Below are 20588 nucleotides of genomic sequence, written 5' to 3' on the forward strand. Positions count from 1 at the left end.
ACCTGACCCGGGTGACTATGATGATGGGGAATTTGGTGGAATGAAGATTGGCAGGGGAAACCGAAGTACTCGGAGAATACCCGCCCCAGCGCCACTTTGTCCACCACAAATCCCACTTGACTAGACCCGGGATCGAACACGGGCCGCGACTAACCGCTTGAGCTATGGCGCGGCCTCAAATGTGGCAATTCGAATCTCTAGATGCGGTTTCCATGTAGCCCTTGAGGGCCGCTCTGAAATCACCAGTTCACGCAATATGCAGCTGGATGGATTAAAGGGACATTACTGTGGGACATGTCGACACTGATTCCGACCGGGATTCTGTTTGCATGTACGTCTGTCTGTGAATATATTGAATAAGCAGTCTGTGACAGCCGACAAGGGATTATCTTCCAGATGAGGATTGGGCATGAGGCTAACAACTCATAGCAAAAAAAAAAGTTTTTACGAAGTGTTAACGCAATACGAGCTCCACGGAGTGTTTGAACCCCTTGCATACGACAAACCGAGAGACATTTCCCTGCGTAGACTAAATAGTAATACGTGCAGGCATTTGGACATGTTCATGACGTCACTTCCAGGTAGACGTATACGAGCAAAGCGGATACGAATTCCGGTCCTCTGTTAGCCGTGTTTTTTCGGGGTAAATTGAGCGCAGATTAGCAAGAAAATGATCGAAGCCCACATCAAATTTCATCATCGAATTTCTTTATTGTATGAAGTCATGGTTTCTGCAATAATTCGAATTGATTGCATCATCATCACGAAACGTAAACCCCCTTTTTTTGTTACGCAATCTTCCTGGCGTTTATATGTTTTCAAATAAGAATTTAAATAATTATCCGTGTACTGCGTAGGCCAGGACATCAGGAGAGACCATAAGTGGCTTATCGCACAGACTTCAGTAATAATGATGACGGTAAAGCTATCCCTGTAACAGGCCGTGGAAACCCGTACGGCTGTGACACGTTGAGGCTCCTATATTTTCTAGACAATCGGTTCACAGATGGCACTGAGATTGTCAGCCTTAGGCTCGGCGAGGAGCCAGGCTGGGATTAATTTCACCACACACGTATAAGCGTGGCGACCCACACACGGACGAGTTTGGCTCATTGGAACCCGAACCGAGCCAGACTCGTACGTGTATGGCCCCCCACCACCCTACACGTCAGGCTGTACCTGTAAGAGGCCGTGGAGGCCCATAGGGGTGTGAAACGTCGAGGCTTCCACATTTTCTATTGACAATCGGCTCACAGATGGCGGTGAGGTCACCTTTACGCGCCGGCCACCCTTTGGCCCCCAGGAAGATTCCCTGTACTCATTTCTGTTAGAAGCTGAGTCTACCCCAGGGTCATTATTATTATTATTATTAGAGGGTGTGGGTTTCCCCATGCACTTAGACCAGTTATTGGCCCATTGTGCGTCCCCCTTTAATTTCTACTGTCGCCATACCCTACCGGTACTGGTGCGTGCTATCAGCCCCGTTCAGCCAACGAGGTCGGCCGTCGGTACCTGATATTTCCCCCATCTACCAGAGGCATTGGAAACTACTTGGGCGGGAAATTGTTGCCTAATTTTGCTCAGAGGTCTCCTAGAGACATGAGGATCTTTTACGTGCCGTAAATCTACGACACGGGACCCACGGCTTAAAGTCCCTCCCGGAGGACTTGTTCCCTGAATTTTTCCGCCCTTAAAAATTCCACGACCTCCGCCGGGTTTGAACCCGAGTACCTTGAGTTATCCCTAGACTACGGAGGCCGCTTACCCCAGGGCCATAGTGCGGCTGGAAGGATTAGGTCAATTGAAAATTCCAATCATCGGGAATCGAACCCGCGACCTTCCCGCTTTTATAATGATACGAATGATGATTGTAGGAACACAAACATGTCTCTCTGCGTATTAATGAAGCATTACTGCATGAAGACGTGTGTGAGTGGAGGTCTAGATCCTCCCATTCTTAAACTTGGTATTGGATGGAGATGAGTAATCACTTTTCACGCTCCGGCCGATTTACTCCCAGTCGTAAGAATCCACTATAAGTTTGAATTACAGGACGGGTAAGCCCCATGGGTGGTCTGGACGTTGTGGTGGGCAAAAAATATCACTTGCCCTTGTCGGGAATCAAACTTCTGTTTCCTAGGTTGTCGAATCTGTTACTTAGCAGGTTTCTCATAGAATTTCTTTTAGGTTTTCCCGGATAATAATCATTCGACCTTTGCTCCATATTCATCTGTCATTGTCCCCTGAGGTGTGCTGTAGCCCTGGTCACGCAGCACATTATCATATCCTCGGTAGTTATGTTGGAGGCTTCATGTCCGACCCCACACTTTGTTCGTTACGGCTTGAGCATGTTATGATACAGAAGTTGGTTAGTTTTTATGTGAACAGGGCACTGAATCGAGCTTTCTCCTTCAGTTATTCTTCCTTCAAGATCGTTCTGTACGGGTGTGGTTCGGTATATCCCCAGAAGGGGCATCAAGGTCGCAGCATGCGTGTGTCCCGGAACATTTCACTGTACACCAATATGAAACTATCGCAGATCTGTACTCCCCCCCACCCCAGATGTGTCTGAAGACCTTCATTTATTTCACATTTATTTCTGAAACATTGTTGTGTAATGTTATGGATCTGCCTGCTTCCGTGCACGGATTTGAGGCGCGTGCACTGACAACACAAGAGGAGAAACAAGCTCCTGGAAGAACTAATCGCTAATTTTCCTTTGATACGACACGGGTCACATCGAAAACGACGTGTCCAACAGTTATCTTATTGTTGCGTGTGTATTCTTTGCCGCGGTAACGTTTTCATCGAGTTGTTGCCTAGCAACGATAGGAGGATACATATACAGATAGACACACAGACTGATGAGAGGGATTTATGAAATACGCCGTTTGAGATGGACCCAGGTGCCTTGATATACATACCAAGTTTCATAAAAATTGGTTTAGGCATTCAAAAGTTGATAAGGGGTGATTCACAGATACACAGACAGTATGGGGATCGCATAAGCCTACTTTTTTTCAAAATAAGTAATTTAGGCTAAAAAATTAAGTTGTACCTAAAAGCCGGGACTTTTAAAGACCTTTAGCAAATTATACGTCAGGTCCCATATCAAGGGGTTTCAAAGTTTTTGATACTGCAACCCCCCTCCCCCGCTTGAATAATACTGTCACGTGAGGGAGTAACTGTAAGACGGAGTATGAATTGGTGACTAGATTTAATGAAAACTTAAACATACAGCACGTGACTACAAGTAATTACAGCGTCATCCCTGACAGTTTACTGTTGCACACACGCTAGTGTTACAGTCTTCACTAGTCGTTTCCTGGTAACGGCTTTTAACAGTGGGGATACTTCAGCTTCCGCTCTCACGCCATTGCCAGCTGGCTACCGCCTCGTGACTGAACTCAACAGCATCGACTAAGTCTCCTCTTCATAGACCGACTTATTGCAAAGTCAGAGTTACTTTACGACTGGAAGCTTACCGCCATTCAGTTCGTCCTGGCGTCAAGCCCCATGAGACTCACGACCAGAGACACACATATATATATATATATATTGGAACTAAATCTTTGCGGTCATAGTGCTTATGTAACATCCTCTCTAGTAAGAAGATGGGTTTGTCCCTTATGAACAAACCTACGTACCGCGGTCGTTACCTAGTAACAGGCCTACACGCTACAATACGTAAATCCCCGTGACAAAAGCTACTGATGTATATTTAGATTAATGAGAAGGTCGACAAGTGCATTTTCGTGTATCGGTGCTTGTCTGCAGCTTTACACCCGGNGATACTTTTCTATGTTCAATGTCTGCTCTTCAAGTAAAAATTTCCCTTCTGCTACACGCTCTTCAGCTGCTGCTGTTGTTTATGGGGAGGTTGGCATGTTGAAACCAGAACTGTTTCTTTTAACCATATTTCATAACGGCACTTTCTTATTTATTAAAATATTAATTATATTCATGATGGATATATGTGAATCTACTTAATATCCGTGGGGATTATTGCGTTCTGGGATTTGATGCCATTGTTATCAACTTTTCGGAGAAATTTCTTGCCTCCATCTTCAGGGTAGAAGATTAAGCTGAACTTTGGGAAAAACGATACGCATATAATGGAGCTATGCTTTAGGAACCGACGCTCTGCGCGAACCAATAGGAACGAACAGAACAAAGTAAAAGAGTATTCAGCCCTTAAAAGGGCCGTTTTCCAGGGCAGAGTGACTGGGAAATTGATGGCTGAAAGAACCAGTATTTGGAGGGGAGTCTGTAGAAACAGAGCAAGGAAACAGTGGTCACTTAGAGGTCATTTTCAAGGGTAGACTGTACGGCGTCAAGTCAAAGTAGGCAGTAACCTCTATTATCCCCGGCGTTCTAACCGTAGTTCTCATGACGTGTGTTCAGTTCTGAATGAAAGCATAAACGTAACGCAGTGTGGGATGGCGTAGTAGTGACGCCATAGACTCGCATTCTGGAGGTGCTCCTTTCGAATCCCTGCCGGGGCACGTGCCATTTCCTGCTACATTCCTACTTTACTCATTCGGGATGGTACCTAGATTGGGCCACCACCGCTTCCTTCCAAATCCCTTCCAGTTCATCCTGATCATCCAGCCTCCTATCCAGTGGATACCGAAGGTTAAAGCGGTCGGAGCGTCTAGCTGACCGCTTCCTGCTAGTGCGGAGGTCAATAATTGTGGTGATATTCCTCCATTCCCCATAGCATAATGCCTAATTAATTAAGCACACGGATAACTGCGCAGTCCAAATCCTGTGGCAATGTCAGGAGTAACCCACAGGAGAGGTGAACATAATGGCGGCAAGGTGCTTATGTGTTAATGACGAGACAAATGTACAGTAGCAGTACTTTATTCCAACTCACTCCATATGTTAATACATTTTTTTCTTCCTTTGGCGCTACAGCCCCAATTTGGGCCTTCGCCTACCTCAGTGAAACTCTCCGATATGTTAATACATAATGGATACAAATTTTAAATGTCCATAAATGTTTTCTGATAAACCGATGAATGCTTTATGTTGGATATTAAATAAGAAGGGTAAAAGTAAAGTTGTCCCTGTGCTTATCTAATTAAGCACAGAGCAGTGACTTAGAAAGGGAAGATTAATCATTTATGGTGCTAATGGAGCTGACGTGTTAATTCTACCAGATGGGGGCGGCATAAGATTTGATAGCGGGGGCGGCATAAGTGGCTACGGCTGGGGCGGCATAAGATTTGATAGCGGGGGGGGGATAAGTGGCTACGGGGGGGGGGGGGCGCGCGAGCGANAGCAGCAACGGCTGGGGCGGCATAAGTGGCTACGGCGGGGGCGGGAACAGCAGCAACGGCAGGTGCGGCAAAGGTAGCAACTGCAGGGGTGGCCACGGCAACTTGACGCACCTCAGTGTGGGGCTGTAGGGTGGCGACAGTTCTCGCAGGCGCAGCAACAGGGACCTGGGACACAGTCTGGAGTGGTGTAGCCAGGGCACCCAGAGAGGGCTTGATCACCTGAAAAAGGTCGAAACAACATGGAAATCAGAAATAATCTGTTAGGAGTATGGCAGTCTGGTGCTAAATTATTATGGTTTTACAGACCCTTTTTTGGGGCCTTGACCGCTTTTTCAGTTTCTTGATCTTTTACACAGTCGGTAGGACTCCTTGGACGGGAGATCAGTCCGTCGCAAGGCCGCTACCTACACATAGGATAAACGTAGACAGACATCCATCACTTGAGTGGGATTCGAACACACGAGTCCACACTGTGATAGGCAAGAATACGGGCTTTACAACGTCATAAACATATTCATTGTAGAATTGGCAGACAAAATGTGAACGCGCTAAGACCGTTAATGAAACAGACACTGCAAAGACGGTGTAGAGACCTAAAGAAAGGGAGGCAACCATCTACGCATGCGCGCAGCAAGTGATGACGTGTGTGACGTAAGCCACCGTTCAGATTTTGTGCGCTAGCTATACATTTAACAGGCGCGTTCCTCAAAAGGAATACACAGCCGTGTTGGAATAGATCGCATCAAAGGAAAGAAGCAAATCCGATTAAGGCGTAGTCTTATCTTCAAGGTAAAAGAATGATCCAGGCAAGAAACTAACAGGAACAGACTGCAAGCTCAGTTTAGCTTAACTTTCGGACATGAAGATGGAGGCGATATGTTCTTCCGAAGCGTTGATCTGTCTCCGAACTACATGACCTCAACAGTTCTGTGACTTCGGCTGCGCAATCAATTGTCATTCACTCATGGAGCTGAGACCTTCTTGAGGAGCCGCCAGTTCTGCAGCTACTCAAGAATTTCCCAGCATTTTATGGCACCCGGAGGTTCATTACCGTGTTCACAAGAACCCTGCACTGGTCCCTGTCCTGTGCCAGATGAATCCATCCCATCCCATCTAAGATCCACTTTAATACTATCCACCCAGCGACGTCTTGGTCTTCCCAGTGGTCTCTTTTCTTCTGGCGTTCCCACCAATATCCTATACGCATTCCTCTTCTCCTCCATTCGTGCTACATGCCCTGCCTATCTCTTCCTCCTTGACTTGATCGCTCTAATTATACTTGGTGAAGAGTACACGTTATGAAGTTCCTCATTTTGCAGTCAGTTATTTTTAAGTAAATATAAGTTTACATTACGTTAGGCTTATAAGTTGAAACGGAAAGGAACTTAGTTTAATTATGATTAAAACGTAAGAGAGTTCAGTTATTTTCCTGTGTGGCCGGAGGACATCTGTCGATTATGTAAAATGTACGCTTAGCTTGTCTTCTGTTCAGTTATCTTGAAAAACCGGAAAAGAATTGAACTGGTCAGAAAATAAACACAAAGCGATGGGCATACAAATTTTTAACCCTTTAAATATTGTATTGATCCGACAATCTCTGCAACTGGATAGGCCCATGATCTTACCTGAGAAGTATATCCGGTAACTACGGGTGTAGAGGCGTAATGAACAGTCTTAGTGACGGCGGTAGCCACGGGGGCCGCATAAGCTGCCACAGCGGGGGCGGCATATGCAGCCACAGCTGGGGCGGCTACAGGTGCAACAGCGGGGGCGGCATATGCAGCCAAAGCGGGGGCGGCTACAGATGCCACTGCGGGGGCAGCATAAGCTGCCACAGCGGGAGCTGCAATGCCTGGTCGGGCACTAGCCACTGCTACAAGAGCGGACAACACCACCTGCAACAAGGACATATGACGTATGTGTGAATACAATACGGTTTCACCTGAGGAAGGAATAATAAGAAATTAAAACGTAGGACGCTCAATATTACTCCAGCAAGTTTGAGGGTATTCATAAGAAGTGGTCTAACTTCCTATCTCTACCAATTTTGTAATATTGAACCCTAGAAAAACCAACCGTCGAATATTTCGACATTCGCTATAATTGCTATATCTGACTACGTGACATCTGTTGGAATTTCATCAGGATCTCTTCCCTGCACCTGAAGTTCTTAGGGACTTGTATGTGTTTTATGTCCAGGATCTAGCACTGAGGATTAAACCTGGTACTTCTGCTATTGAAGACATGTGGACCAGTAAGTGAGCAAGGGACCTGGGGAGTCAGAACTAACCAAGAACTGAGATAATTATACAGGGTGTTTAAAATGGACGAAACGTTCACAGGTTAATGAAAATGGTCATTAATGATTATTATTATTATTTTAGTTAAATAATCATTTGCTGACCTACATTCGTAGGAGCTTCCTGCGTCCTCTTAATGTCCTGAACACTAGATACATGTTCGACTCAACTGTTTTGAAACACCCTGTATAAAACTCCTTACTTGGTATCAGACGTAGAAAGAAGGAAGTTACAACGGTTGGGACACGTGATCAAAACGAATGAAACAGCAACGGCTGAGACACTATTTGAAAGAAACCAGAAAATGGAAGAAACGTGATAAGACCCCCGGATTCAGATGTCTGGAAGATGCAGAGAATGATTTAACAGAGATGTAGGCAACTGATAGACTAAAGAGACGATCGTACGAGCTAAGTCACTGAACTCGAATGCAACACTGTAATATCTGATGTTACGATAGTATCGCGTTTAGAAATACTGTTAGGGGACGCTGATTACTCACCAATCTGAACATTTTGAGGTCTGTGTTGCTGGCTGCTTTGTGCAAAACGTGTCCCTCAAAATGTAACAGGACAGTATTTATAGTAGCCACTGTCCATTTGAGGGCGTGGTTGCCAAGGGGGATCTATCGTTGGGGCTTGTTGACCTTGCCTGTTCCTTACCCACAAGATCTTCCAAACGGAATATATGACCATATGGCGTGATCAAAACATAACGGTAATGTGGCGGGATACTCCTAAATTAAACTTCCTAGTCCCAGTAGATCTAATTACAATATACAAAACTATAATTTTGCCTCTGGTTCTGTATGGGTGTGAAACTGGTCTCTGACATTAAAGGGAGGAACCTAGGCCGAGAGATTTTGAGAACAGGGTGCTGAAGAGAATATTTGGACCGAAGAGGGATGAAGTGACAGGAGGTTGGAGAAAACTGCATAATGAGGAGCTTCATAACTTGTACTCTTCTCCAAGTGTAATTAGAATTATGAAGTCAAGGAGGATGAGGTGTCAGGGCATGTAGTACGAATGGGGGAGACGAGGAATGCGTATAGGATATTGGTGGGAAAGCCAGAAGGAAGGAGACCACAAGGAAGACCAAAGCGTAGGTGGGTGGGCAATATTAAAATGGATCTTAGAGAGATAGGATGGGATGGATTGGATTGATCTGGCTGAGGGTAGGGACCAGTGGAGGGCTCTTGTGAACACGGTAATGAACTTTCGGGTTCCATAAAATGCTGGGAAATTATTGAGTAGCTGCAGAAGTGGCAGCTCCTCAAGAAGGGCTCAGCTCCATGAGTAAATAAGTAAGTGCCAGTGGTTCCTGTAACGCAGTGGTTACTATGTATACCAATTGTTTTAACGGTAAAGAACTATGAATTTTTCGTACGAAGGATTTTTTGTTCTGGGGGAGGGACTTGGCTCAACACTGATCCCTTATCCGGTCTACACTACATCGAATTGTACGATGATTTATGGGTAATCAGTTGGAAAGGATTTGGAAGGAAACGATGGTAGCGTTTGCTTGCAGTGACTGAGAAAAACGAATAGTGGCTTCGGTCAGTGTAGCCGATGTTCCTGCTCTTCCGTATACCAGTCTACACCGTGGCCTCTAGGCCTACAGAGTGTGTTTATGTATTTTATATTTTATATAAATCATAGAATAAGTGGCGGTTGTTTCCCGAGACGACATCAGGTTGGTCTTTGTAATGGAGGCATAGAGTATTTTCTGTGAGGTACGAACTTGATGTATAAGTCTTTAGTTCACAGTTGTTTACCATCTCACTCTTATCAGAAGGCCGAGTGGACGAAGCCTTGGAACCTTCTAAAAAATTATATTCTTTTTCTTTCTCCACAGTAAAGTGTCTTCTCTCGCTTTCCCCATGACTTTTCGCTTTCACTTACTTTTCTACTATATTTCCTACCTCTTTCTCTCTCCCCCCCCTCACCACGTCTTTCAGTTTACTTTCTTACTCTGTTAACATACAGGGGCACGCGGTAGCGTAGTTGGTAGAGGCACTATGCTACAAGCCGGAGGGTCACGGGTTCCATTCCCTATGAGATCATTGGGTTTTCCAGTTGACCCAATCCTTCCAGCCGTACTATGGCCGTGGGGTCGACTCACCATCTAACACAAATGAGTACCAGGAATCTTCCTGGGGATAAAGGCCGGTCGGCGCGTAAGGCTGACAACCTCACCGCCATCTGTGAACCGATTGTCTAGATAATGTGGGAGCCTCGACGTCTCACAAGCCTATGGGCCTCCACGGCCTGTTACAGGGATAGCTTTACCTTTTCTATTCTTTCTCATAAGAAACCACGGGATAAACTCATGCAATGTAATGAGGAAGTAAGGCATAGGGCGCACAAGAAGACAAGAAGGGGCCTGAAGGCATAAGAGAAATAAGAGAGGGACAAGGAGAGAGAGGGGAAGAGAGACGTGTAAATATATAAACCGAATTAAAATAGGGCAGAGTTTTTATATTTAGGCGTATAGAAAACGCGTGATGTGGCGACAGAAGGTAACACAGTGACACAAATAACGAAATAGAATTACTCGCATCTTCCAACTGGCAGAAATAAAATATTCACGTTGGTCCCAGTATGGATGTCTCGTGGCTGTTGTACTGACAGTTGCAGCTCGACTCCAGACAACTCCTGCCGTCTGTTGACCTTGTCTGTTCTCTGACCTCACCATTTTCTGTAAAGAATGTGAAAACCAGAGTACATGGTCGTGACGTAACGGTATTGCGTCTGGAAATTCATAAACACATGTACACATGTAACAGTTTAAGTCACAGCAGTTGCTGTGTGTTCACAACTCTTCTGGTAAACCGTACAGGCCGTGGGTGCCCACAGGGTTGTGAGACGTCGAGGCTCCCACATTTTCTCTAGACAGTCGGTTCACAGATGGCGGTGATGTCAGCCTTACGTACCAGCCGCCCTTTACCCACAGGAATATTCCTGGTACTCATTTCTGTTAGAGGCTGAGTCTACCCCAGGGCCATAGTGCGGCTGGAAGGATTAGGTCAATTGAAAAAAAATCCATCTCATCGGGACTCGTATGCGCGACCTTCCGCTTTGTAGCAAAGTGCCTCAACCAACTACGCTACCGCGTGCCTCTTCCGACGGAGTGTCGTTATGTATTTCATATCATTCGTGGAATCATCATCATCATTATCATCATTGACTTAACAGCTCTTTTTTAGCCATGGTCTTACAAGACTCTGCCAGATTTGTCTATTCCATCGTGAATTAGACCACCCGGTTTTCCCTTCTTTGGATTTCGCAAAAAAAAAAATGTTTTCGTAGCGAGGTCATCAGCTTTGCGTCCAACCCACAACCTACAGGACCAGGTCCCGGTGTTCATGTCCCCCCAGTGACAGGGTGGCCCAGTTATACCCCCAGGGACCGGGTTGCCTTTCCATCGCCTTATTCGGCTCGAATGGGTACGGTGGAAATATTGTAGCCCGCCTCTCCATGGCATAAATAGCGACTATTTCCCTAAACAGAATTAATTGTTGGTCCTTGTAATGGAGACGTAGTGTATTTTCTGAACGTCCTTGCATAAATATATTAAGATATTAATATTGTGATCATATTTGTTTTGACACTATTCAGTCTTGTACGTTGTTAGCATATGCCTTCATCTTCTTTCCCGAAGATGGAGACAGGATGTGCCTCCGAAACTTTGGTAACAACGTGCCTGAGTACACTGTATCATAATCCAGAAGATATGTCTCAGTACTGTGAAAACCCAAGTCTTGATATACACGAGTGTTCAGACAGGCAGTAACTAACACCAGTCGCTTTGCCGACGGAGTCTCTGCCAACGACCATTTGTTCTGGAAATTCGTGAGTTCAGGGGCAGATGGCGGGAGTAGTGACTTTCGTAGCGTACTGCCGTCTAGTGAAATGACTGTGTGTTATTTAAATCTCCTGAAAGGCATTCGGCTTCAGCATAACGGTTCAACACCTTCACTATCAAATCCCGACACTAGACACGATCCTGAGCCAGTTATGTCCACCTTACATCCTCACAGCTTATTTCCCTAAGATCCAGCTTATTAATTAACTAACTCTGGTAGCAGAACCCGAAGGTTCAACACCGCCACTGGACACCATCCTGAGCCAGTTCGATCCGTCTCTAGGCCAGTTTTGTCAGCTACCTGTGCTAGGCGACTCTAGTCCGCATTTTCACTTTGTATGTGTTTCTCTAAAGGTTCGGCCTCTCAGCGCTACGTACGCTGTGTACACTGCGACGCAGCTAACATAGGGAACATAGCGTACGGAAGTCTGTGTGGCCAGTCACATTGGCAATAAAGGGAGATATTTTTCTGTTCGTATAGCGAACATAGCGTACGTAGCGCTCTGTGTGGCCGAACCTGAAGACACATTTCCCCTTGCGGCTTATCCTTCCATCGCCAGGCTGATGTTCAAATTGTCCTTTCTGCTTCAGATTTCCCACTCAAACTTTGTGTGTATTTCCCATTGCCCTGATGCGTGTTACATGTCCAGTTCATGTTATCATTCTTGGTTTGGCGGTGAGTACAAATTATCAAGCCCCTCACTCTGCAGTTTTCTCTATCCTCCTATTACTTTTTCTCACATGGATCCAGATATTCTCGTCAGCTCCCGTTCTTCAAACTGTCTATCGAGCAGGGAAGCCGCCAGTTGCTCATCCACTCAAAGAATTCCCAATATTTTATGGAACCCGAAAGTTCGTTACCGTGTGCAAAAGAGCCCGCCACCGGTCTTTATCCTGGGACACACGAATTCTGTCCATACACCACACACAGCGTGAAGCTGACCACTCACCTGGTGCCGACAACAAGAATGGTGGAGCTATACCTCCATTCCCGTATATGTCTACAGGGACACGTATATCTCTGAGCTGTTCTGAAACACCCTCAGTTTATTGAATGGTAGCAAGTGTTTACTGTTACTGTTTATTGTGTAGTATACTTATTTTTTATTAATATTAATGTATTTAATTGTTGTAATTATATGTGCATTGTGTTCATTATGTGTAGTGTGTACTTTATTGTTTGTGTAGTTTTGTGTGCTGTGTTTTGTTTGAGCGTGGTGTGTTATTTTGTGTGATGTGTGTTAATTGTGTTGTGTCTTATTGTAGTACCACTGTCACCGGGTAAAAACCCATTTGCAGTTTAAATAATAATAAGCGATTTATTTATGTTTCAGGGACCAGAGTCAGTGATCCGCACGCCGTCTCGGTAAGTAAACATGATTACTTACCAGTTATAAGAGCGGCTGTGTTTGCTTCGTATGAGCCCTTTCTAAGGGCGCCTTCTCGTTGCAGTTCGTTCCGCGTCCGTGGCGTGTCGATTCGGATCGATTTAATTTGCGCCTTTACAAGCGACTGAGGCTTGTGGGAGCCTCGACGGCCTGTTACAGAGATAGCTTTTGCGAAGTTTCCTTTGTTTGCCGGGCTGTGGCTTGAAGACGGTATGCATTTGGAAGGTGCTGCTCCTGGCCATATTGACACAGTTTTTCTTGGGTTTCCTTTCTTTAAGCGAATGCTGAGCTGGTTCTCATGCAACCCTCCCCCTACCCGATTTAAATTCATTCAAAATTAAGTTCCCTTGCAGTGGAGCCCCCCCCCCCACGTAATATCTTTCCAAATTACTCAAACCTGAATTTAATGAGAAAAGCAGAATTTGGCGTCCCTTATTTGCAGTGGTTCTCAAAACTTACTACGTAACTCGAATCAACGAAACGTCACCTTATTCTGGTTTCTTGCTTCATTTACTCATCGACCTTCAATGTGAAGGCGATGTGTGTCTCCGAAACGTCTGGCTGTCTCTGAACCCTCTGAACTACACGCCGTTACAACCCTTCATTGCTAACGAGATCTGGCAAGTGTCCCGCTCTGGTGGCAGTGCAGCGAAACTGTATACTCTCCTTCGGGTCGCTGCTGTGATTAATGCGTTTGTTGGTCGGGTCGCTGTGCTTTCAGGGGCACGTGCCTTCTGTTCGGATCTCAAGACACACGCATACAAATTACCAGGTTGGACGTTCAAAATATGTCATAGCGCAGTCGGTATAGCTGCTGGCTACGGGTAAGACGTCCGAGGGGTCGGAGTTCGAGTCCCGATAGGATTAGGAATTTTTTCGGCTCTGGGGCCCAAACTGCCTCCTGTCCAATGGGTACGGGGTATCTTTCCCCGTGGGTAAAGCGGCTGGGGCATGAAGCTGAACACTTCTCCAAGTAATACCGACGTCAAGAATACGTGGATATATACATCCACTCCACCATACGTCTTCTGGGCGTAGTTTGTAATTAGTTAAGCACACAGACAACTTTGCCTTTTATGTATGTTTACGAGAGAATTGTACGCGGCCGTGTATATGAAGGGACATGGAGACGTCTCAGAAAGTAAATTAGTTTGTTGGTAGCGAATATGAAGGGTTCGGCCTTTGGGTTGTATCCCGTTGTAGTTCAGTGACTATCCGACGTTTCAGAGAACTATATCGCTCCGTATTCGGGGTCGAAGAGTAATCTGAGTTCAGAATACCGTCCTCTTCTGCTGGTTGTTTGGCATACTTTTAAATCGTGAAGATGGATGCGATATATCCCTCCGAATCACCGTTACAAACAAAAAGACTTTGCTTTTCAGAAATCAGTTTTAACTGAAGGTTTTGCTTGCTAAGAATGCGAAGTGGGTCAATGTATTTGCGTGCTGGAGGAGAGACTTTCGATTCCCGGTAAGGGTAAGATATTTCCCATAAGGCAGAACCTCAGATGGAGCGGTACTCGCCAGCGTATGCATGTTGCGGTGTTGTGGTGTCTGTACACTCGGCTGTTTTTATATACCTCATGCAGGTAGGGGTGGTATCCGTTATAGGGTCAAGTACGGCTTGTCACGAGTTTATATCCCTCCCAGACCTCATGCTGCCTCAGGAAGGAAGTGGGAATGGCAGAAAAGCGTGTCCAAGTGACCTCAGTGGACATCCGTAGCCACTGTGGTCCGGTCTCGTGCCGGCTCATGCGCATTTCGAAAGAGTTTCCATTCTCTTGAGACCGGGTGTAAATGGGGCCTTGAAGCCTGAAACAAACTCAGAATGCATAGTAGAAGAATAGATGAAAAGGGAAAATCGTGCAAGAAATGAGTGACTGTGCAAGATTTGAGGTTTTCACGGCGGTGACTATAAAGAATGCCATATTCTGGGATGTGACGCCGTGTAGATCTAGTGTAAACCGACGTTTTGGAGGATCGTATCACCTCCATCTTCAGGGTAGAAAAATTAGCGAGCGAGGAACCAGCGTGAGCAGGTGGCTGCAGTCTGCAAGGAGGTGGATGGAACTGGCTCAGGATCGTGTCCAGTGGCGGGCTTTGGTATTAGCGGTGTCGAACCTTCGGGTTCTGCTACCAGAGGGTTAGTTAGTTAGTAAGATGGATCTTTTGACCGCACAATAGCTCAAGCGGTTAGTCGCTGGCTTCCCCACCGCGGCGGCCCGGTTTCGATCCCGGATGTGGTCAAGTGGGATTTGTGGTGGACAAAGTGGCGCTGGGCCAGGTTTCCTCCGAGTACTTCGGTTTCCCCTGCCAATCATCATTCCACCAATTGCTTCACAATCACCCTCACCTATCATCTGGGGCTAGTACAATAGGCCAGAAGTGGCCGCAGTACAAGGGACTTAGTCCCACCCCACTAGCAATAAAAAAAAGATGGATCTTAGGGAAACAGGCTGTGAGGGTGGGATGTGGATGGAACTGTCTCAGGATCGTGTCCAATGGGTAGCATTTCTCTTCCGTAATTGGGAGTTGCCACGTTCAAATTTCGGTCTTGAGTCGATTTGGGAGGACAGACGGGGGGTAACGCGCTGTAACTTAGGCCACACGCTGCACACTCTCTATCTCTGTAGACTGTACCGGTTCCACTGCGCACTCTGTTGAGGGCGGCCAGTCAATACGTGCGATCGCGCTGCCCTCACACCCACGGCTGTCCCCATCTGATACCAGATGTCTCTGACCTCCGCACCTTTGACCTATTGTCTGACAGGACACTGCAGAGTGAGCTCTCGCTGTCAGTTTGATATGGTCCTGCTGGGGTCTGAACCGCAGGAATGTAGCACCCCACCTTGTCGCGTTGTTTCACTGGTTCATAAAGGCAGGTAATGGACACCGGTTATGGCTGTGTGGGCAAGACAGTGATTTGAAGAGAGACAAAATGTCGAGGTCTATATCCCTCACACAGAACAATGCAATGATTTACTTCATTACCGAAGAGCAGGGTCAGCGCACTCGGTGTAGCAACTGACTGGCTAGACTAACCGAGGGGTCAGAGTTCGAAGTTGGGTAAGGTCAAGAATTTTCTGCTCTCAATTTTGTCCAGACCGGCTCTGGGGCCCACCCAATCTCTACTGTCCAATATATACAAGGTGTTCTTTCCCCGGTGTTAAAGCGGCTGGAGCTTTAAGCCGACCACTCACCTCCAGCTAGTGCCGAGGACAGGAGAACGTGGATCTATACATCTACTCCCCCATACGCCTTCATGGCGTAGTGTTTAAGTAGTTAAGCACAGGGACGGCTTTACCTTACTTCACTACGTGTTTCGGTTTTGCAGAAAGCGCAATTGAAATTACGGAGCTTAAGACTGTCCGCAGTGGCTCAATAAATGTTACACGGTGTTGAGTTCCAACAACAATTTTACGTCATTGAGAAATACATTTCTCAATTTACACGATTGTGGCATGTCTGCTGAAAGCCAGCATAGACAGCCGTTGCTAGGAAATGGCTATAAACGCGCCTGTTGCTAGGTGATGGTTCTGTGATAGGTTGCAACAGACACGCAACAATAGAAGAGTTGTTGGAAGCGGTGTTTTCTGTGCGGTCCGTGCCGAAGCTATATATTTAACGAGGACCAGCTGCATCAGTCGAGGGAGAGAGTCTGCAGACAGTTGAGATTTGCCGTGGCTGAGGCCGGGGTCAGTTCCGGAATCCAGAGGCAGGGGAACATCCGTCGTTGAAAGCCGCTGCGAAGCAACGACTAGCGAAGACCGTGAATGAAAACACTAATCTGTGTGTGGTAGTGATCTGTAAAGGGTAGTTATGAGTTGCTTAGGCGTCCAAAAAATCCGATTGTCAATCTAAGACCCCGTCTATAGTTGTGCTCCATCACGTGACGGTTTATTCATTCTTTCAACATTGTAAATTTGGTGATTAGATCTAACACGAAGTAGCATGTACGGAGCCATGGTGACAAGTCGTAATCTCTAATTTAATTTCTGTTGTAGATTATCCGTCTGATGATTTCTGTAAGATCGAAACATGTATTGTAGTAAATATTAATGAAGTAAACTGTTAAATATTTATTTTTGGGGGACGGTTTATATACCTTGAAACTGCGTCACACAACAGGATACAAGCTATGAATAATAATAATGGCACTTTCTTCTGAGATGTGATGCCCTGCAGTCCGGTGGAACTCCACCGACGTTTCGAAGTAACGTATTTTCTCCATCTTCAGGATGGATGATTAAGCCAAGTGAGCACTAAACATGGTTCTTTGCTGCTTATTTGCTTGACTTATCCATTTATCGTTTAGATAGAGTACGTTCCTCCGAAACGTCGGCAAATTTCAACCGGATTACATTGTATCGCATTGCAGTAGACCTCTATGACCATATGTCCAACGTGAAGGTAAGATGCTTCCAGTCCAACACCTAACAAGTAATCTTGTTTCAACTAAGAGCGATATTGGACCACCATTCCTATTCAAGTAGTCGCAGTTCATGGCTTATTTATCGGACAGCCCTTGCTCTTTAAGTGGTTGCAATATTAGGTTCCTATATTGGACGTCCCTTAAACTTCAACTGGTTGCGATCTTCGGTTCGTATATTGGGCAGCCTATACTCATGTGGTTGCAGACCTCGGTTCATATACTGGGCAGCCTATACTCATGTGGTTGCAGACCTCGGTTCGTGTATTGGGCAGCCTATACTCATGTGGTTGCGGTCCTCGGTTCGTATATTGGGCAGCCTATACTCATGTGGTTGCAGTCCTCGGTTCATGTATTCAGTGGCGTAATGTAGCTGGCCCTGTCACTTGGTGGCTCGAATTACGATCCACACCACAGCACTCGCTATTTATGGCCGCAAACCTCCCCCGCCCCCACTTACTGTGTTACTTTGTACTCAGGGCAGGTTTTACGAAAGTTCCCCATTTGCGTGGTTCTCTTTTCGCGTTTCTTCTCACACGTTTGAGCGACTTCATCGATCTGTCTCTGTTTATATATTGCACTGTTATTTTTCGGTTCCTTCCTCTCCCAGTCTGTGAGATATCTGTCTTTAAATATACAGGGTGATGCATTCAAGCCTTAACATGCACTAATATGAAAGATTGTCACATATACGGGTGACTAAAGACGGGGTTCGGATTGGTAACTGGATTTATTACCCACCTACAGGCCGTAACTACAAACAAGTATAACACTTACTGATATTCACACTACAAAGCACTCCACGCTACTCTCTTCAGTAGTCTTCACGGATTTATAGCACAGGAACTAAATCACACATCCCCAACATCACTGTACTACAGCACACACAAAGACTTCACAGGATGACTTCTTGTACTCTTCTGTACTCCCAGTTCCAATTCGTTCTGAACTTACAGCTCAAGGCTGTCGTTATATAGCCGCGGAACGGACATGGACCTACAGTAAACACATATCACGTGATCGCTATCCAGCCGGTCTATTGGCGCGTTGGTCAGATCTACAGGAAACGCAGCTTCCTCTATTGTTCCGTGTTGGACCGTGTTTACAGAGCTGTTGCCTGGCAACGCGTTGATCAAACCCGTTACAATATGGCATGGTAGTCTTGAGTACCGAGCTCCCCTTAATTCCCAGACAGAAGTCTGGTCTATGGAGTTTCAGAACATTGACGGGCTGTTGCGCACGGGAATGAACCTTCGGCTTTCATACAATGCACAGAATATATTGTCACGTGTCCAGGGTTCTCGATTGGATGACTTGATTTATTAACTCCTGCTACATTACAACCAATTACAACAGCTCACAATTAACGATTGCCCGAGACACACTCCATTCCTTACTGAACTACGAGTGTCTTCTCTTCTGCGTGAGTGACTTGGTTCTGATTTACGTGTTGGTCACTTTTTCAGCTTCCGCTGTCCGCTGGTTAACACTCCACCGCTGAACACTGAACTCAGCTACTGAACTGCCTTCTCAATTCTCTTACGAATGTATCGTTCAAAGTCAAAGTTAAAGTTACTGTACGACTGGTGGTTTACAGCCAATCAGTTCATCTTGCCGCCAGGCCCCTTGAGGATCACGACCATGCCTGTCTGTTGTCACGGAAACGCACCTTGCACTGAATTGGTATGTAAGAATCTGTCTTCGTAGCAACGTGTGTTAATCCCGTGGCAACGCGCTCTCTGTCTCTCTACAGTTTATATCCGTAGGCTATTTGTTTCACGCCTAGCGACGGTTTGTGTTTAAGAATCGTATCTCCGCGAAAACGTGTTGCCGAAAAGTTTCCGATGAGGTCATTAGATTTTTAAACTGACCTAATTCTTCCAGCCTCGCTATGGCCCTGGGCTCGACTCAGCCTCTAACAGAAATGGGTACCAGGAATCTTCTTGTGGGTAAGGCTGACAACATCACCGCCATCTGTGAGCCGACTGTCTAGAAAATGTGGGAGCCTCGACGTCTCACAAACCTATGGGTCTTCACGGCCTGTAACAGAGATAGCTTTATCTTTACCTCCTTTACCTTACTTACTTACTCATGGAGCTGAGCCCTTCTTGAGGAGCCGCCAATTCTGCAGCTACCCAAGAATTTCCCCACATTGTATGTAACCCAAAAGTTCATTACCGTGTTCACAAGAGCCCTCTATTCGTCCCTATCCTGTGCCAGATCAATCCAATCAATACCATCCCATCCTATCTCTCTAAGATCCATTTTAATATTGTCCACCCACCTACTCCTTGGTCTTCCCAGTTGTCTCTTTCCTTCTGGCTTTCCTACCAATATCCTATACACATTCCACGTTTCCCCAATTTGTGCTACATGCCCTGCCCACCTCATCCTCCTTGACTTGATCATTGTAATTATACTTGGAGAAGAGACTTTTCCCGTACCTTGAAATTGAATAGAATATTCTGTACACAGTATCACGCTAGAATACAGTGTTACTATTGAAGACTATTGTCTGATGTGATGTTGTGTAGTCCCGGAGATGTTTACCAACTGAACTGTCCGCGTACATCTGTACGTCCCAGCCCTTCGTGTTCCTTTCCTCAGCCTCCTCGCATGTGCGCGTTCCAGAAGCAGTAGCCCTCATAGGTACTGATGCCAGAACCTGAGATTCAGAATGTTAACTTACGTTGTTCTCTAGTACCTTTTCAATTAGGCGTTTTCGAAATATGTTTACTCGCCAAAATTTGGTGTACTTGTTTATTTCGTCCTATTCTAGCACTAGAAACGCCGATGGCCGGAATGCAGGACAAAATCATGACAGAAAGACAACTGACAGATGTTTCGAAAATGTGACACAGTTCAGATATTTGGGAACGACAGTAATGAACCAAAATATAATTCAGGAGGAAATTAAGAGGAGATTGAATTCGGTTAATGCTTGCTACCATTCACTCCAGAGCCTTTTGTCTTCACGACTGTCTCGAAAACAATATTTGGACTGAAGACGGATGAAGTGACAGGAGGTTAGAGAAAACTACATAATGAGGAGCTTCATAACTTGTACTCTTCTCCAAGTATAATTAGAATGATCAAGTCAAGGAGGATGAGGTGGGCAGGGCATGTAGCACGAATGGGGGAGAATAGGAATGTATATAGGATATTGATGGGAAAACCAGAAGGAAGGAGACCACTGTGAAAAATCATACATAGCTGCGTGAATAATATTAAAATGGATCTTCGAGAGATAGGATGGGGTGGTATGGAGTGAATTATTCTGGCTCAGGATAGGGACCAGCGGAGGGCTCTCGTGAACACGGTAA

The 20588-nt window shown here is 45.8% G+C and overlaps 1 protein-coding gene across 1 annotated transcript in view; it reads right to left on the reverse strand.

Moving 5' to 3' along the window:
• Positions 1 to 2620: 2620 nt before the first annotated feature.
• LOC111863523 (calphotin) overlaps positions 2621 to 20588 on the reverse strand; it is a 35510-nt gene continuing 17542 nt past the window's right edge. Inside the window, exons 3-7 of the mRNA XM_033751196.1 lie at positions 10139 to 10335; positions 8088 to 8141; positions 6911 to 7180; positions 5261 to 5504; positions 2621 to 2664 (exon numbers count right to left, since the gene is read on the reverse strand). Of these exons, the coding sequence (XP_033607087.1) occupies positions 2621 to 2664; positions 5261 to 5504; positions 6911 to 7180; positions 8088 to 8141; positions 10139 to 10335 (809 nt within the window). The remainder of the gene's footprint in view (positions 2665 to 5260; positions 5505 to 6910; positions 7181 to 8087; positions 8142 to 10138; positions 10336 to 20588) is intronic.

The sequence above is a fragment of the Cryptotermes secundus genome, unplaced genomic scaffold, assembly GCF_002891405.2.
Source record: "Cryptotermes secundus unplaced genomic scaffold, Csec_1.0 scaffold1379, whole genome shotgun sequence".
In the NCBI taxonomy this organism is placed as follows: domain Eukaryota; kingdom Metazoa; phylum Arthropoda; class Insecta; order Blattodea; family Kalotermitidae; genus Cryptotermes; species Cryptotermes secundus.